Below are 17,865 nucleotides of genomic sequence, written 5' to 3' on the forward strand. Positions count from 1 at the left end.
CTGATGGTTGCTTAAGGTCAAATGAGTTTTTGTGTCCCACATTTTTACTCCCCACACTGTGCTTTGTTTTTGACATCTTATTTTACTTTGTTTTGTTTACCCCTTAACTACTTATTACAGAGTTGGTTTTGCTTATAACTTTTATAGTAACTTTTCAAGTGGCTAATTTACTACTTTCACTATATATTTGGTTTTACCAATGAGATTTTTTTCTTTCATATATTTATAATTTCTAGTTATAGCCTTTTTTATTTAAAGAAGACACTTTAACATTTCTGGTAAGGCCAGTTTAGAGTTATTTATGAGCTATGTTAGCGTATGTTTTTCTAGGAAACTCTTTAGCCCACCGTAAATTCTGAATGATTACCTTGCCAGGTAGAATATTCTCAATTGTAAGTTTGTCTCTTTCAGCACTTTGAATGTAGTACGCCCCTCCATTTGCACCGGCAACATTTTTGCTGACAGATCAACTGGTACTCTTATGAGGTTTCCCTTGTATGCAACTATTTGTTTTTCTCCTGTTTTAAGATTTTAACTTCTGCCATTATTTTTAGTAATATGTCTTGGTTTGGATCTCTTTGGATTCTTCCTGTTTGGGACTGTGTTATCTGGACCCAGCTGTCTGCTTCCTTCCCCAAGTTAGCAAACTTTTCACCCATTACTTCTTCAAAAAAGGTTTTTGCCCCATTTATCTCTCTTTCTGCTGGGAGCAATATAATGCGAATGTTAGTATGCTAGATGTTGTGTCCCAGAGGTCTCAAACTATTGTCATTTTTAAATTTTTTTTCTTTTTGATCTTCTCACTGGGTAACTTCCACTATTCTCTCTACCAGATTACTGACCTATTTTGTGTCATCTAATCTGTGGGTGATTTCCTCTGGTGTATTTTTCAGTTCAGTTATTATAATCTCCAACTTTGTGACTTGTTTGGTACTTTCTTATATTTTCTAACTCTTTGTTGAAGTTTTCACTTTATTCTTCCATTCTTCATTGGAGTTGTATGAGCTTCTTTATGACCATTACTTTGAACTCTTTATCAGGTAAATTACTTACCTCTGTTTCATTAGGGTTTTGGTGGGGGATGTAGTATCTTATTCTTTTGTTCATCACATAACTCCTTGGTCTAGTTTTTTGGTTTTTTGTTTTGTTTTGACTGTGTTGTATCTGTGAATTATGGAGAGCACCTACCTCTTCAGTTCCTGAGTCCCCTTGCATTGGAGCATTCCCTTTGGAGACTACATGTGCCTAGTGGTTTGGCTGATCAGCTAGAACTGAATCAGATGCAGCCTGGAGGGTTCCAGGGTGTACTGCACCAGGGCCACCCTACCCTTGGCTGGAGTAGAAATGAACCACAGGGGCACCTGGGTGGCTCAGTGGGTTAAGCCTCTACCTTCGGCTTGGGTCATGATCTCAGGATCCTGGGATCAAGCCCCACGTCAGGCTCTCTGCTGAGCAGAGAGCCTGCTTCCCCCTCTCTTTCTCTGCCTGCCTCTCTGCCTACTTGTGATCTCTGTCTGTCAAATAAATAAATAAAATCTTAGGGAAAAGAAAGAAATGAACCACAAGGACACAAGATGCTGTGAACCAGATCAGCCTTTAGCAAGACAGTTGGAACTGAAACATTCATGTGCTGGGGTTCTCAGAGCATCTCCCTTACAGGGTTGTCCTGGAGGGATGGCTGGAACTGAAGCAGAAGTGTGCCTTCTTTGCTTCCCACCCTGGAAGGATGGCTGGAGCGGGGAAGGCCTGATGGGGTCCTGAGGTGCTGTGGGCTAGGGCTGTCCTGGCAGGATGACTGGGTTGGGCACAGTTCAGGGGAGACCTGGAGCACATATTGAGACCACCTTGGTAGAACGGTTGGCACTAATGTAGACTTAGAGCCTGGGGCTTGCTGAGTACCTGGACCTTGCTCCCATCTACACTATCAAGGTCAGGGGTTATATAAACAGTGGTGCCTGGTGGCACCTTAGACCCCACAGAGAGTTCAAAGAGTTCCACACTTTTTGGCGGAAACTCTAGAATTAGTAGATGACTTTCCTTCACTTACAGTGCAGTTGCTCTTTAAACGGCTGTTTCTTTGCTGTGTCCTAGGGCAGGCCACCCCTCAGTGATACCCTCCCTAGTGCAAATCATCACATCAGGGTGGTGTTCCCATCGATACCAGGTCCTCCTCTTTCCTGTCCTCTGTGTCCTTCCTCTAACATCATTGTGCCAAAGCCACCCAATCAGCACTCCGTTCTTCTTCAGGAAGAATTGCTCTGTATTGAGTTGTAGAGTCTGTGTGTCCATGGGAGGAGGTGAGTTCTGAGATTTCTTAAGCTTAAAGCAGTGAGATTTTTCATCAGTGTTTTGGCACATTAAAGATCATGGCAAAGAGTACAGGTGCTGGGCCCAGGTAGGTCAGATGTTAGCCAGATTCTAAGGCTAGCCAATTTCCCTGACACCCTAAGACACAGGATTAATATATGTTATCCAAAAAGCTCAAGGAAAAGTAAAGCTATAGTTTCTCATCTTTTTTTCATGATTCCTCATTCTATACTTTCTAGTAGTAACTAACTAGGTGAGTCTGGGCAAATTTAAGTTTATTGGTCCTAAATTCTATAAAATGGGAATATTCATAAAGACCTGAACAGGTGGAGAAGAAAAATGGATTTGTGTGTATAAAGGTCGACCATTTGGGGGTCTTCATCCAATGTCTGTTAAATTTAGTGCAGGAGGAGAGTTCCACATGTACGTACGTGAGGTCCATACAGTTTAGAGCAACAAATCTGGATCTGAGGGAAAGCTATGAAATCTAGGTCTCTGGTTCCATTGGAGAGGCCTAGGCTAAGTCCACAGCCCTCACTTGGCAGCATCAGGTTTTTAAGAAAAAAGAAGTCTTCTGGTGGTGAGATCTTAAGTGCCACAATTAGAGGTCTTAATGCTGACATGACTAATGTCTTCACAACTCCCTTGGTGTCTTTGTTTTAAATTCTGGAATACACAGAAAACTGACTTATCTACTTCCCTCCAGGAAAAGTATAGGAATGATAACATTAAAACGCTTCTGCAGACAAGCTCCATTTTAAGACTTGTGAACTTGATAAAAAGTATACTTTGAAGCAATAATGGATGAAATGGCAGTTGTGATACCCACTATTTTTCCTAATGGACCATTTACTTACTCCCCCAAAGTAGCTTACACCCTAGAAATGTATGTCAAGGTGAAGCAATGTCATTTTAACTTGATCTTATTTGGTGTGCGAGATCAGATGTATGGGCAAAAGACTGAGAAAGTCTTTCAAGTACCATAAAATAGACTTTTTTTTTAACCCTCTCTTCTTACAATGGAGGGTCCTACAGTAAAGGCAGCAGAGTATATAAAGCATCGTGCCTGGCCCTCAATTTAAAATCTAGGGAGATTTAATTATCTCTAATGCTACATGTTTAAGTCTTAAGTTTGCCATATGGCTCACATGCCCAAAATTAAATGTAATTTTTTAGTTTCCACGTTTGCTTTTAAAATTTGCAAGCCTGGGATATTAACATGAAGTCTTCAGGCAATAAAATCATCACAAAAACTTAGGTGCCATCAGCAGAATGAATGTTTTTACTTACTAGTAAAACACTAATAATCCTGGTAAGCAACCCGTCAAATTCAAACAAAGTTAGCCCACAAATGGATGTACCCCATTTCCATTCTTTTTGCAAGACTAAAATCAAGTAGATATAATTGTTACTGCTATAAATGTTATAGTAATATTTCCACCCCCACAATTGTGAAATGACAGGGATAATTAACAGTGCAGAAAGGATGTTTTTGGCATTTCTTAATGTATAAAATCCCATATTACAGTAGTGTGTGTTTTAATGACATTATGCATTTAAAATCTGGGTCAGTCACTTTTCGTCTGTGATATATTTCTGCATGACAGCATCTGAGAATATGTGGACACATGTCTTCTGTAAAAATCATTAAGCCCAGAAAAAAATGACTCAGATTTTACTTACATTTAAAGAAATAAAATGACTAACAAATGAGAGAAAAGCCAAGAATAAATCATTTACAGCCTAAAAATTCAACATTTCAAGACTTCTAACAAAATAGTTTAATACAGTTGACATGAAATGGATCTCAGAAAACACCCTTGATCTAAACAGAGACGGTTTTATAATTTAAATGATTTACCTTTAAGACAACACCTAAGCTATAAAAATCCCAACAGGTTTTATTTCTTTTGTGACTATGTCATGATCAAGCTTTGGCTATAAAATATGGGAGTGGAGATACACCTCCTTAGCACTCAGGAAAATGGTGCCCAGAAGTTAACGTGTTATTTTATTTCTGCTAACCTGACAACAGAACCTAAAATGCAAAAATTTAAATCTTCTAAAACAAAAAATACAAATACACACACAATAACCCCGATAAGTCTATTTGTCAAGATTTATAAAAGGAATCTTCTTCAGCAGTTAATCAGAGTTCATTAATCTACATCTGCAAATATGTTCTGCCAAAATGTTTTGGTACTGAGATGCCTTTCAAACCACTTTAATGCAAGGACTAAAGGAAAAGTTCAAAAGAGGAACAGAATAAGGACCCTGTGAACCTGTCCACGTTCCTTTGTGAAGGCTGAAAGATGTGGAAGGCCAAGTGGAGATCCATGGTGAAGTCTCTGCTGTGTTCCTCCAGGGTCTGTCGGAGGTATGTTGCCTGGGATCCAGACAGGGTGTGAATTGCATGGCAGCCCATGGCCATAATTCAATGTGATAAATTCATGAAGCGGAGAGGGCTGGGACAGTCAGGGAAATGATACTCCTTATAGCACACATATGCAAATGTGATATTGCAGAAATCCGAGACGATTTCCCCCAAACCCGCCAAGACAGTCATCCAAATAAGAGACCTCTGCATCCTGTCTGTCACTCCTCCAGGAGTAAGCACACCTCTCTTCGCTACCGCGTTACCTAAAACAAATTAAATAAGTGAGTGAGCATTCAGAATCTCATCCCCCGCCCCCCAGGACAGTCTCTGCTTTACCAGCCCTGGAAGTCCCGAACGCGTTTAGCAGTTTGTCCCTTTATCTGTAACCAACTTCGCCAAATCAACTGTTCAAATCAAATTCTTCACAGTTCTTGCTTCCAGGTTGAAAAAAAAAATGCACAAAGGCTTGCACAACATGGTATTATGCACCTTAGCTTGGTATTTTGTTGAGTTACACAAAACCCATCAGATTCGGTACATTCATGGCCCAGAGAGTTAACGCAGGCCTGCTGAGCATGCTTTCTTAAAGGCATTGAAATTCTTTTCAAATGAATGCCAATTAAGATCAGTGTATGTCGATATTAAATGTTACCTTTGTTACTTTTTAATGTAGTTAACTTTTATATTTTTTTTTTTTTTAAGATTTTATTTACTTGAGAGGGAGACCACGAGCACGGGCAGTGGGAGAGGGAGGAGCAGGCTCCCCACGGAGCAGAGTAGGACCCTGGGATCATGACCGGAGCCAAAGGCAGCCACTTAACTGACTGAGCCACCCAGGCATTGCCCATCCCCCTTTTTAATGTAGTTAACTTTTTAAAAATAAGTTACTTTGGGGGCACCTGGGTGGCTCAGTTGCTTGAACATCTGACTACTGAGTTCAGTTGCGGTGGTGATCTCAGGGAGATCGAGTCCCTTATCAGGCTTTGCGCTCAGCGGGGAATCTGCTTGAAGTTCTCTTTCCCTCTCCCTCTGACTCTCCCCCAACTCTCTCTCGTGCATGCATGCTCTCTCAAATAGATAAATCTTTAACAATAACAAAAACTACATTCTTTTGGAAAACTGCCATAATTACCAGAAACAGACATTAAATTAAGTTTACTGTTGTTTCTTTTATTTCTTATTATTTATAAGAAAATAAATTAGCAGTTACTTTTATTTGGTCAGTTAAGGTGCACGGTATTTTACAGGTTAGAGTACCCATATACAACCTGGGGCAGGGGTGCAGGAACCCAAAAGCTTAAGATTTTAACAGGCCCACAACATGAACATGTATTACTTGATGACACAGTCATCACTCCTGGCCTTTGGACCCAATCAAAGTATTTATTCAAACCTCAGATTTGCTGTTAATTGACATATGGCCTTTATTTTATATATTCTACAATACAGTTGCTCTTTTGTTTGTCAGGAGGCTACTCTAGCACACCCAACAACAGCACAGTCCTCATGGAGCTCATAGAACAAGTACGCTAGCCCTAGTCTAGGTAAAGGAACACATAGAAATTTGTTCAGCTTTGCAGGCCACAGTCTCTGCCACAACCACTCAATTCAGCCTTTATAGCACAAAAGGAACACAGACAATACAGCATGTCAACTAATGGGGATTGTTTTGTTCCAATAAAACTCTAATTGTAGTCACTGAAATTGGGATTTCATGTAATTTTCATGTTATGAAACACTTTTTTCCTATTGATTGCTTCCAAGCCTTTAAAAGCACAGAGCCCATTCTTAGCTCTTGGACCACAAAATAGAGGCCACGGGCTGGGTGTGGCTTGCAAACCATTGCTTGGAGACTCTGACTGTAGAAGAAAGAGTTAGACCAACAGGCAACGGAATGACATGCCAGGAAGAGACAGGTGCTATGGGCAAAAGGATCCTAAGGCCAGAAGGGCAGGGCTCTAGGGCTTTCTAGAGGATTGTCATGTGAGGGGCTGCTGGAAGGAAGCAGGGGAGCCCTGAGTACCTGGGAGGAGAACTCTGGCCTTTTCCTCCACTGAGGCACCAAGAGGAGACCAGGGAGGCATGGCCAGAAGGTCAACTTAAAGGGGGGTCACTTTGGTAGAAGTGATGAAAGGTGAGGCCCGCAGGACTTGTGAAAAAGAGGACAAAGGACATGAGAGGAGGAGGAGTCAAGCAAGGTCTTGATCTCAAATCCGAGGGTAATGGAGACAGAGATTTTCTGAGATGGGGAGGACTGTCATTGCTTTAGCTTCTTCGATTACTAAACATTCATTCGAGTAGCACCTGCTCCTTTCAGCTGTAAGGCAGAGTGAGTGTGATGTGAATGGCATGGCCCGGGGCTCTGGCGTGTAGCTACACTCAGGAAAGCAAGGCTCTCAGGTGGATCTGCTGTGTGCATCTACATATGTAAGTTAACAGCGTTCCCAGCCAGGTATCAGCCTGTATCTAGGATATAATTCTCAACAGCATCTTATTTAAGGAAACTTACTTTACATGACCAGCTTGTTTTGGAGTTGATCTCTATTAAAGTTTAATGATAAGATTCTCTAGGATTGGGGCGCCTGGGTGGCTCAGTGGGTTAAAGCCTCTGCCTTCGGCTCAGGTCATGATCCCAGGGTCCTGGGATCGAGCCCCACATCGAGCTCCCTGCTCCTCGGAAAGCCTGCTTTCTCCTCTCTGCCTCTGCCTGCTCGTGATGTCTGTCAGGTAAATAAATTAAAAAATCTTAAAAAAAAAAAAAAAAAAGATTCTCTAGGATTTACTTTCCTGTCAACATTTCATTTTGCTACCTGTGTATGGAAGGCTCATTGGCACTTTGGAATCTGGTGGACAGAAGGTTGCTATTGTGCCAAGACCAGCTCCTCTCTCACGTGACAGGGGACTGGGAGTTATCTGAGGCTCTAACTCTACGAAACAGGAAAGACAAGACTTCTGGGTAAAGGATCCATCTCAGCTGGACCTTGAAAGACAAGGAGAATTTTAGAAAAGGGACTAGATGAAGAAGACAGCAGTAGGATGTGGAAATACATGCTCTATTGGGTGAGTCATCTTGATGGCTCATCTCAAGGTGCTTATACTCTTTTCTGTTACCCCGGGGGGAATCCACTGGTGGTCTCTCAACAGGGAGAAACCTGGGCAGGGAAATTACCCCGGAAACACAGAAAACAGTATAAAGGCAAGAACAGAGCAGGTCCAGAGCATGGCTAAACGAGAATCAACGTTAAGAACAACTTCTTGAGAATGGTTTGCTAAACCCCATCTCAGACTTATTAGACCAGAAAATCCTAGAGGTGGGGCCCACAAGGGTGGGTACACGTTCCCATGGTTAAGTTTCCTGTAGTGACAGTTACCATTAAATAATTAGAATACTGGGACACAAGAGAATGAGGATGATCCTTGTGGTATCCTAAGAAACAGGGGGAAAGTTACGAATTAGAGGACATTCTGAGGCAGATACCAGAAAGACTGGGTCATCTTAGATCTTGAGAGTGTTGCAAAGATAACCTGTTGTTTACATCAACTCTTATCTCTAGTTTTCTAATACGCAATATTAGAGACATGTAGATACTAAGTGGAACCTTTGAAGGGCTACATGAAGAGAATCTAATAAGATGCTTGCAAAGAGCTCCCCCTCCAAAAAAAAAAAAAAAACCTCTAAAGCAGATTTTTTTTTTTTTTTTTAACCTCAACACTATTTACATTTGGAGCCAGATAATTCGTTGCTATAGGGTGGGGGATCTACTCTGCTTTTTAAGATTTTTAGCACCTGTCTGGCCTCTCCCCCCACGATGCCCATAATAACTCCCATGGCAAGTAAAAACATCCCCTTGATGGAAAAATTACCCTGGTTGAGAACTTTTGCTCCTAAGACATAGCTCTTCGCTGTCAGATGTTGGAAAAATAAAAACAGGACAAATCTAAAATTTCTTGACATTCACTATGATTTCCTTCCATTTTCAAACAAAAAAGAGCCCTGAGCCGCAGTTTACTTTGGCTCTAGAACAGTGCCGTACAGTTGCTGAGAGCTTTAATGCAAACACCACCGACATAAAGGGAAACTGAGGCAGGATGACAGGGACAGCTGTAGTTCTGCACAAGAACTAGTAGCGGAATTTCTCTCTGGAAACGCTGAAAACTGTAGAGGCAGGGTAAACTCACACGGCCACCCTCTTACATCTGGAAAAGACAGGATGACTGGCTAGGAAACTGACCTCCTGGTTGTCATATCTTCATCCAAGTCTGTTAATATCTTGACTTGACTGCTTACTCTTTTCATATTTGCATTTAAATGGAAAATACAATTCTGACCTAAGTGGCTTCCTGCAGAATTTTTTTTAAGTGTTTTTATGTTTTGTTGCTGCTGTGCATGAATTATATAAGCAAAATGAAAACTATTTTGTTATATAGCTTATCCCCCTCGAGGGCTGCAATGGTTTTACCTCTGTAGGACCTTTGTCGCACTTGTGGTGTATGGTTGGTATCTATTTTAAGAAAAAGACACAGCTTCTGAGGGTACTAGGCTCTTCCCAGAAACCAGTGACACCTCCACAATTGAATTTACTTTATGTTCCTAAGATCCATAAAAGACATAAAATGTGGGACGCCTGGGTGGCTCAGTTGGTTGAGCAGCTGCCTTTGGCTCAGGTCATGATCCCAGCATCCTGGGATCGAGTCCCACATCGGGCTCCTTGCTCCGCAGGGGGCCTGCTTCTCCCTCTGACTCTGCCTGCCTCTCTGTCTGCCTGTGCTCGCTCTCGCTCGCTGTCTCTCTGACAAATAAATAAATAAAATCTTTAAAAAAAAAAAAAAAAAGACATAAAATGTTTTATGCAGTTCAAGTCACAAGGACTTGGATTAATAAAGGAAACAAAGTTTTACTACTTCAAGATTATTCTCAAGTGGCATATCATAAAAAAAAAAAAAAAAAAAAAAAAAGAGAGAGAGAGAGAGAGAAAGAAAAAGAAAAAGAAGAGGAAAGAAAAAACCCAAGTATCATTATGGCTTAGGGAACTGTATTGTGTTTCCACAACTTTTAGAAGTGCCAAATGAAATGTCACTACCGTTGAGGATTTAGCTAGAGCAAACTTATATTCCCAGCACACAGAGCCAAAATGCCCCTAAAGGTTTGCTTCCTGCAAATGCTCTCTAACTGCACATAAATAGAGAGGGAGCCGCTCCAGCAAGAGACCACTTAGACACATTCTTTTCCGGAACACAGTTGGCTTGTACTCATGGTCTTGTTTTATATTTATATAGAAGAATCAATACAAGTATAATCTTACAAACGTCACTTCTTAGTCTACAAGCCATAGGATAAATGGAAATTTTTATCTCTGATGGATGTAAGGCCCCAGCTCATTAGCAGCTCCAAGATTTTTATTCAGGAAGGGGATGGGGGAAAAAAGGGGCAGAAAGGGCCCCATGGGGAAAGGAGAGTGGAATTACTTTAAGGCAGGGTTTGCTTAGCAAGCACACTTGGGTTTACATAGTTTGGAAGTTAATTTGGAGTAGCTTAGAAATGGGCTTGATAGAAATGATGAGAGTGTTAACCTCCCTCCTCCACCAACAGAGGACTCCATGGACTTCCACAGCTCTGGCTGTAAGAGCATATACAGGCACGCCTCAGAGCTACTGCAGGTTTGGGTCCAGACCACCCCAGTAAAGCAAGTACTGCCATAAAGCAAATATCACAGTAAGGCATGCTAAATTAATTTTCTGGTTTCCCAGTGCCTATAATAGTTTTGTTTATACTGTGCTGTCCTGTTAAGTGTACAAGAACATTTTGGCTTTAAAAAAAAATGTACATGTCTTAATATAAAAATACTTTGGTGGGGGGGGATGCTAACCCTCATCAGAGCTTGCCTCCAGTCATAGTCTTTTTCCCAGAAGAGGGTCTTGCTTCGATGTTGATGGCTGCGGATGAATCAGAGCGGCAGTGGCTGAAGCTTGGGCTGGTGGTGGCCATTTCTCTTCACAAGACCATCTGGCCTGTTGTGCTGACTGACTCTTCCTTTCAGGAATGTTCTCTCTCTCGCAGCCCATACTGTTGCTAGCATTTTACTCACAGAACTTCTTTCAAAATGGGAGCCAGTCCTCTCCAGCCCTGCTGCTGTTCATCAACTAAGTGGAAGTAATAGTCTCAGTCCCTGGTTGTCATGTCAACCATCTTCAGAGCATCTTCACCAGGAGGAGCTGCCATTGCCAGAACCCATTTCTATGCTTGTCCATAAGAAGCACTTCGTCATCTCTTATGTTTCTCATGAGAGTGCAGCACGTTAGTCCCATGTTCTGGCTCCTCTTCTAATTCCAGTTTTCTTGCTATTTCCACCACACCCCCAGTGGCTTCCTCCCCTGAAGTCCTGAACCCCTCAGCGTTGTCCATGACTGTTAAAATCAACTTCTTCCAAAGGCCTGTTAAGAATGAAGCCTCTAGAATGCCCAGATTCATCTGGGGGAGTTGTAGCCTTATTAAATGTGCTTTTAAAATAATAAGAAATTCAAAATGACGTCCATTCTGCAGCCTGTGGATCAAGGAGTCATGTTAGCAGCCATGAACACATTAATCAATATTCCTCTCCATCAGAGCTCTTGGGTGACAAGGTCCATTGTCCCTGAATGGTAATATTTGGAAAAGAATCTTTTTATAAGCAGTAAGTCTCAATGGTGGGGTTTAAATAATCAGTAAACCAAGCAGTAAACAGATAACACTGACGTTTGGGCTTTGTCCCACTTCTAGAGCACAGAGTAGGCTTAGTCTAATTCTTAATGATTCTAGGATTTTTGAAATGGTAAATGAGCTTGTCTGCAGCCTAAGATCACCAGGTGCATTAGCCCCTGACAAGAGTCTACCAATCCTTCAAAGCTTTGATGCCTGGTATTGACTTCTCCTCTCTAGCTATGAAAGTCATGAATGGCGTCTTCTTCCCATAGGAGGCTGTGTTGTCTGCAATGAAAATCTGTTGTTTGGAGTGGCCACCTTCTTTATTTTAGCTGGAACTTCTGGAGAACTTGCTGCAGCTCCCATATCAGTACCTGGTGCTTCACCTTGCACTTGTATATTATGGACATAGCTGCTTTGTTAAACCTCATGCACCAACTTCAGCTAGCTTCCAACTTTTCCTCTGTACCTTTATAGAATTCAAGAGACCTAGGGCCATACTCTGGCTCAGGCTTTGGTTTAAAGGAATGTTGTGAGACCACTCAAACTTTCTCCATATGGTTAATAAGGCTGTTTCCCTTTCTTTTCATTTGTGTGTTCACTGGAGTACTTTTTAAAATTTCGTTGGTGGGCTTTTCCTTTGCACTTCCAGTTTGGCTATCTGTTGGTGAGAGGCCTAAATTTTGGTCTATCTTGACTTTGGACAAGGTTTTCTGACTAAGCTTAATCATTTCTAGCTTCTGACCTAAGGTGAGAAACATGTGATTCTTCCTTTCCCTTGAATGCTGAGAGGTCTGTGTAGATTTATTAGCTGGCCTAATTGCAGTATTGTCGTATCTCAGGGAACAAGAAGCCCCAGGAGAGGAAGAGAGATAGGGGAATAAAACATATACATGTGCAGACTAAGTTTTCCATCTCACAGGGCTGTCACCTGAAAATTATAATAGTACCATCAAAGATTGCAGATAATCCTAACAAGTAATGAAAAGATTTGAAATATTCCAAGAATCACCAAAATGTGACACAGAAACACAAATTGAGCCAATGCAAATGATGCTAATAGACTTGTTTGACACAGGGGTGCCACAAACCTTCAGGTTGTAAAAACAAAAACAAAACAGTCTATGCAAATCACAAGAAAATGAGATATGCCTGTATTGTGTCATTTAGCCTAGATCATCTTTATATCAATTATGAGAAGTTTGCAATTAATGTTACATAGTTTTGAGTTTGAAATTATGATTTTAATCAGCTACAGAAATAACTGTCTGATTTACTGTACTACTGATAATTTTGTATTTGATGTCAGCTGAAATTGATATTTACAGCTTTCTGTCAAGTGTTACCATTTGTTCTAAATATCATCTTTCACTATGGGACTATCAAGGTCACTGCAAACATGGGCCCTGACCTCACAGGTCACTTCTAAAAAGAAAGCTCTAGATGCTAAGCACCTCAGGGCACCCTGCCATGTAAAGCAGAACCATGGTAAATGTTCAAAGATACACAAGACATGAATTCAATCAGTGAACGACTCTGAAGAAATAATGGTAATAATGGTGAAGGAGAAAAGAAAGGCGGGAAGCACGTTCCATGAAAAAACACCTTCCTCAGCAACCTCAAAGGCACCATGGTAAAAGGCACCAACAGAAGGCTGAAACAACAAAAAATAAATAACCCAGCAAGCTACCTCCCTTCGTTAAGTGCCAGACAGACAAGGCTAGTGGAGAGAGACAGAGAGACTAGCTTAGGAGATCTCCATTTCACAAAATGATGGGAGTCATCATGTGGCGGTGTGGAGAATGAGGCAACTCAGTCCTCCAGATGAGAGACAGTGGGGACAAGACCACCATTGTAAGGACAGTGACACACAAGGAGGGAGTTGGGAGGTACAGTTCCAAAGACCCATAAGAGTGGACATGGGGACATAAGGCAGAGAGTTGTCTGGCTTAAGAATTGGGTGGACAGCGGCACCCTTCTGAGACAGGGAGGCCTGGTCAGAGGCTCCGTGGAGGAGGCAGCTCTTGACTTATGACACCTCAAGTTCAAGTCTTTGACTCTTAAAACTCCTCCCAGGAAGTATCCCTACCTCAGCAAGTCATCTGTGTGTGGGACCTTGCCACGCCATTCTGATCTGCTGGCCTGGCAACTCCAATCCCTTCCCTTTCCATGAGGCTCTTGAAAGAGCTGCAGTGAATTTCATGGCCCTGCCTAAAATAACAAGCTGATCCCCCAGATCACTGCTCTGTAAAAGCTGACATAAAGGGCAATGCTTGGAAATGGGCTTTTCAAAAGGCTAAAGTAAGAGGGTAGGCCCCTGTCCATGTGGGTTTATCGACATAAAACAAGGTCAAGGTCATGGTGTCAGGAGCAAAGGGGGGGGGGGGTGTCGCATGGTTAATAACCTGAGGAAGCTGTAAAGGAGAATTGTGTGTGTCTATACTTGCCTTTGTTGTTTTGACTTTATTGCCACTGCTACAGGACCAACCTGAGTAATCTGGCAGCACTTTACAGTCCTCTCCTTCCAAGCAAGGATTCATGTGACACCACCATTTCTGAATCACGATGGAAGCTGTAAGACAAAGGCCACAGAGTGTTTGTGATACCATTGCTTCCTCCAGCTACGGACAAAATAGTGCTCATTCAGATCAATATACTGACTTCAAAGATGGTTAATAAGAGCTATTTCACTCTAAGTAAATTTAAAGAATGCCTTCTGCCAAATGCTCTAGAAAAGACTAAGGTGCCAAGCTTTAGCACGTCTAGATTGAACTTGGCTGTGCCTTTTTTTTTTCCCCCAATGACTTCTGACTTGTTATTTAACTCCTCTTGGCCTCAGTTTTCTCATATGTAAATTAGGAATAAAAGCAGATCCTCACCACAGATGTCAAGAGGAGAAAGATAATTCCTATCGAAATCTGAACTAACCAGAGGCCAGGTACTAGGTTGCCAGAAAATGTTAGCTATTGCTGGGGTCATCATTTTGGAGGCTCCATTGGTGAATGCCAACCTGGGCAAGTTCTTACATTTGATGCCCTCTGTTGCCAGGGGCAGACACAAAGCAGTCAACATTTCCGTCACAGAGGCGTTCATCTCCCCATGCCGTTCCAGCAAGTGATGAGTCACCCCATGGAATCAACAACTAGAAACCAGGTGCAGGAGAAGAGCGTGGCACTCCCTCACTTGCCCACAGTCTAGGCTCGGGCAATCACACCTATGACTTCCCTTTCCACCTTTTCCCATCATCTCTGCTGCCATCCGCTAGTAAGACGAAGGAGCGGAAAATTCTCTGGGTTGGGAGGCAGATGAAGACACATTAAAGAAACACTATCAACTTGTCTGGGTATTCCCACAGGGTCCAAGGACAAAAGGGATTGTGACTCATCATTTATGGTAAGCCCAGACAGTGGGCTGGTGTAGGTCAGAGATCTGGGGCTATAGGTAGGGTACATGGGTTAAGGGGAAGAGGTCATTGAGCCCTGTTTTTCTGTTGAAATAACAGCACTTTGGTTAAAATAATAATAATACCCCCCAAGGATTCAACCCCAGCTACCATGGCCTGGAAAGTAAAACTCAATTTCAAGCAAATCTTGAGAATTCCTAATAGCTATTTTTTCTCCAGAGGCAGGCACCCTGCTAAATGTAGTTCCTACATTTGATAGAGGAGAGAAAACTGAGGCCCTCTGACAGAGGCATTTTAACACCAGCGCCCCTTCATTGACCTTTAAATTCACACCCCTCCCTCACACCAGCGATCTGTAGGAGAAACAACCAGAGGTGTAGCAGGCAGTGACGAAGGCAGGGGACAAAGCAAGCTCCTGCCTTAAAGACTCTGCTCTGCTCCTGTTAGGCCAAGTGGGTAGACATTGTGCCTACTCCCCCATGAGAACCCCCCATTCCTGATTCTGGCCGAACACTGTGCTTACTATCTGATTATAGTCCCATCAAAACCAATAACACCTCGATTAGGCAGAATCATGATCTAGAAGGATCATAAGCTATTTAAGGCAAAAGGTGTCAACACTGAGAAAGGAATATAGCTAAATGGGTTACTTTTTCTGTCAGGGTGCCACTGCACTTGAGTGGATGGATGGAGACCGAGGGGAGAAGTCTGAGAAAGCTGTGTTCTTTTCAGTCACGGGTATCACAGCAATCCCACCGCAACGCTGGATGGAGCTTTGTTATTTTCAAAGCTTTTTGTTATTTTCCTTTTACATACTGTTCCTCTTTTGATTATCTCAACAACCTTCAGAAGCAGGAAGAGGAGGCAGATGGCCAGAAATAAAAACGAGAGCTTTCCACCAAGTGAGTAAACGGAGGGAGGAGGGACTAGCTTCCAGACTTCTTCCTCTGCCCCTACAAGTCTTCCTGTTGTACCACAACGGATAAAGATAGTTTAGATTAACATATGCTACATAGAGTTTGACCAGATTCAAAGTGCTGACCAGTCCTTCATTATCTTCTGAATACCTCAGGCCGATCCCAAGTAGATACAAAGATAAATAAGAGATGGTTCCCAACCCTCAATGTGAAATTCCATCTGCAGGACTGCGAAAGTTATATAAATGTTGACAGAGCTTAGTTATATTTACACAGAGTTACAGCTGAATTTAAAATACTTTTTTTTTTTAAATCTTTAAAACAGTTCCCTCAGGCAGCTTCTCTGCCACTCCGCAGTAGGCACCTATGGACTCCTGACGCGGCCCACGGCAACATGGAGGATTCCACAGAAGCCCAGGGAGCTGAGGGGTCACCTGCCCCAGTGAAGGGGACAGGGAGTGGCCGACGTGGAAGCCAGAAGACCCAGATGAGCAAGGTAGTCTGAGAAGCAACCTTCAGCGGCTCTCAATGCCCATTCCAGGTCAGACTTGGATCCCCAGGCGGTAGGGAGCCATGGAAAGTTTCTGGACAAGGGGGTACAGTAAGGCAGGGAGAACTGTGTGCCCGGGAGAGCTAGTCTAGCAGGGGCTGGTAAACAGTTTGGGGCAGAAAGGAGTCTGAAAGAGACCACTTGAGGTATAAGGTGAGAAATCTGGGACTAAATTCCCTACAGAGGACATCATCTGATCCATTCTGTGTCAACGTCCCAGCAAGAGAAATGCTAGTACTTTCTTCCTAGCCTCATGGGGTCCCGAGATCATTCTGAATGCCAAATCCAGAAAAGGAGCTTGAGGGGGGAACAAAGAGAGATACAGACATTCATCACTGAAAACTATGCCAATTCTCAACTACAGAATAAAAGATCTTCATAGTATTTTGTTTAAGGCTTTCAATTTATTTAAACAAAAGAAGAAAGCATATATGATCAAACTCTCATGAATTTACCAGTTTTCTTTCATTTAACTGGAAAATATGGGGTGATTTTTCTGAAGACAGATTCACAACGATTCCTTAAAAGAGCAACCTGTCTTGAAATTTAAAATATTTCCATTTGCCAAAAAAACTTCATTTTCATATTTGAGTGAGGAATACATTAAAAGATGGGCCCTCCAAATGTCAGAGACTTACTTAACAGCAAACGTTCTTTCAGAAAAGAAAGTCTTAATGGATATCACCCTTAGTAGCCACAATAAAAGTTTCAAATTCCTTTATGCGTTAAAGACTGACAAAGAACTCACAGTGAAGGTGAGATGAGGGGTTCACCACCAGTGAATAAGGGGATTAGAAAACCCAGAAGTTCAAGTGTAGAGTGCCTACTGAGCTGGGCTTTGAGCTGAGACAAAGAACCCAGAAGTAGGATTTTATTAAAATAACTCTTGAGAACATCTGCCCACTTAACTGAGCCTTGTCTCCATAGGAAAATAAGTTTGTAGGAGGTATCTATTTTATCCTGTTACAAATACCGTAATATACTCGAGATGAGAAAGTGTCTTGTCACTTCTATTTTTGAAATAAAATTCTTTAGAAAGCCCCATGCCTCCCTGACTTAGGAAAATACAAAACATGCCTATCTTCAAGCTGCCAACCTGTAATGAATTTCTAGTTTTATGCAGAAAGGAAAGAATTTTTTAAAAAAGAAAGAAAAAAGCAGAGAAGCTCTGGTTTTATGGTAGTGACTAGTGTTTTCTGTGATGTTGTTTTCTAGGTGAAAATGTAATGGGACCAATTAGCTATCTTGCTTCTGGTGCATTTTCTGTACTTTCTGTTGAATAAAATAGATGAAGATTTTTTCTATCCCTTGTCCCAATTAAGTATTACTCCATGAAATCAAACACAAGATGTATTCATGTAGCTATTTCTATAAACCTACACCAAACAGGGCTCAGTTCTCAGGAGTTGGTCTTTCATTTTTTTGACCTCGTTTAGTTGCATTTACAGAGTTAAGGCTTTTCTAAAGAAAAGTGTATTTTTACACTGAAGCTACAGACAGAAAGATGAAAAACACATCTTCCTAGAATATACACTGTCTTAAAAATGGAAACAATCACAAAAATATGCTGAGATTTTCAGATACTTTAGCTTTTTGCTCTTAATGTTGTCCTTGGCAAATTAAGATTAAAGA

At 41.8% G+C, this 17,865-nt stretch overlaps 1 protein-coding gene across 1 annotated transcript in view; it reads right to left on the bottom strand.

Annotated features, from left to right (window-relative positions):
• Positions 1–3,576: 3,576 nt before the first annotated feature.
• TAFA4 (TAFA chemokine like family member 4) overlaps positions 3,577–17,865 on the bottom strand; it is a 191,883-nt gene continuing 177,594 nt past the window's right edge. The window contains exons 5-6 of the mRNA XM_059161466.1: positions 13,811–13,935; positions 3,577–4,947 (exon numbers count right to left, since the gene is read on the bottom strand). Of these exons, the coding sequence (XP_059017449.1) occupies positions 4,936–4,947; positions 13,811–13,935 (137 nt within the window). The 3' untranslated portion in view covers positions 3,577–4,935. The remainder of the gene's footprint in view (positions 4,948–13,810; positions 13,936–17,865) is intronic.

Source organism: Mustela lutreola, chromosome 2 (genome assembly GCF_030435805.1).
Source record: "Mustela lutreola isolate mMusLut2 chromosome 2, mMusLut2.pri, whole genome shotgun sequence".
Taxonomy (NCBI): domain Eukaryota; kingdom Metazoa; phylum Chordata; class Mammalia; order Carnivora; family Mustelidae; genus Mustela; species Mustela lutreola.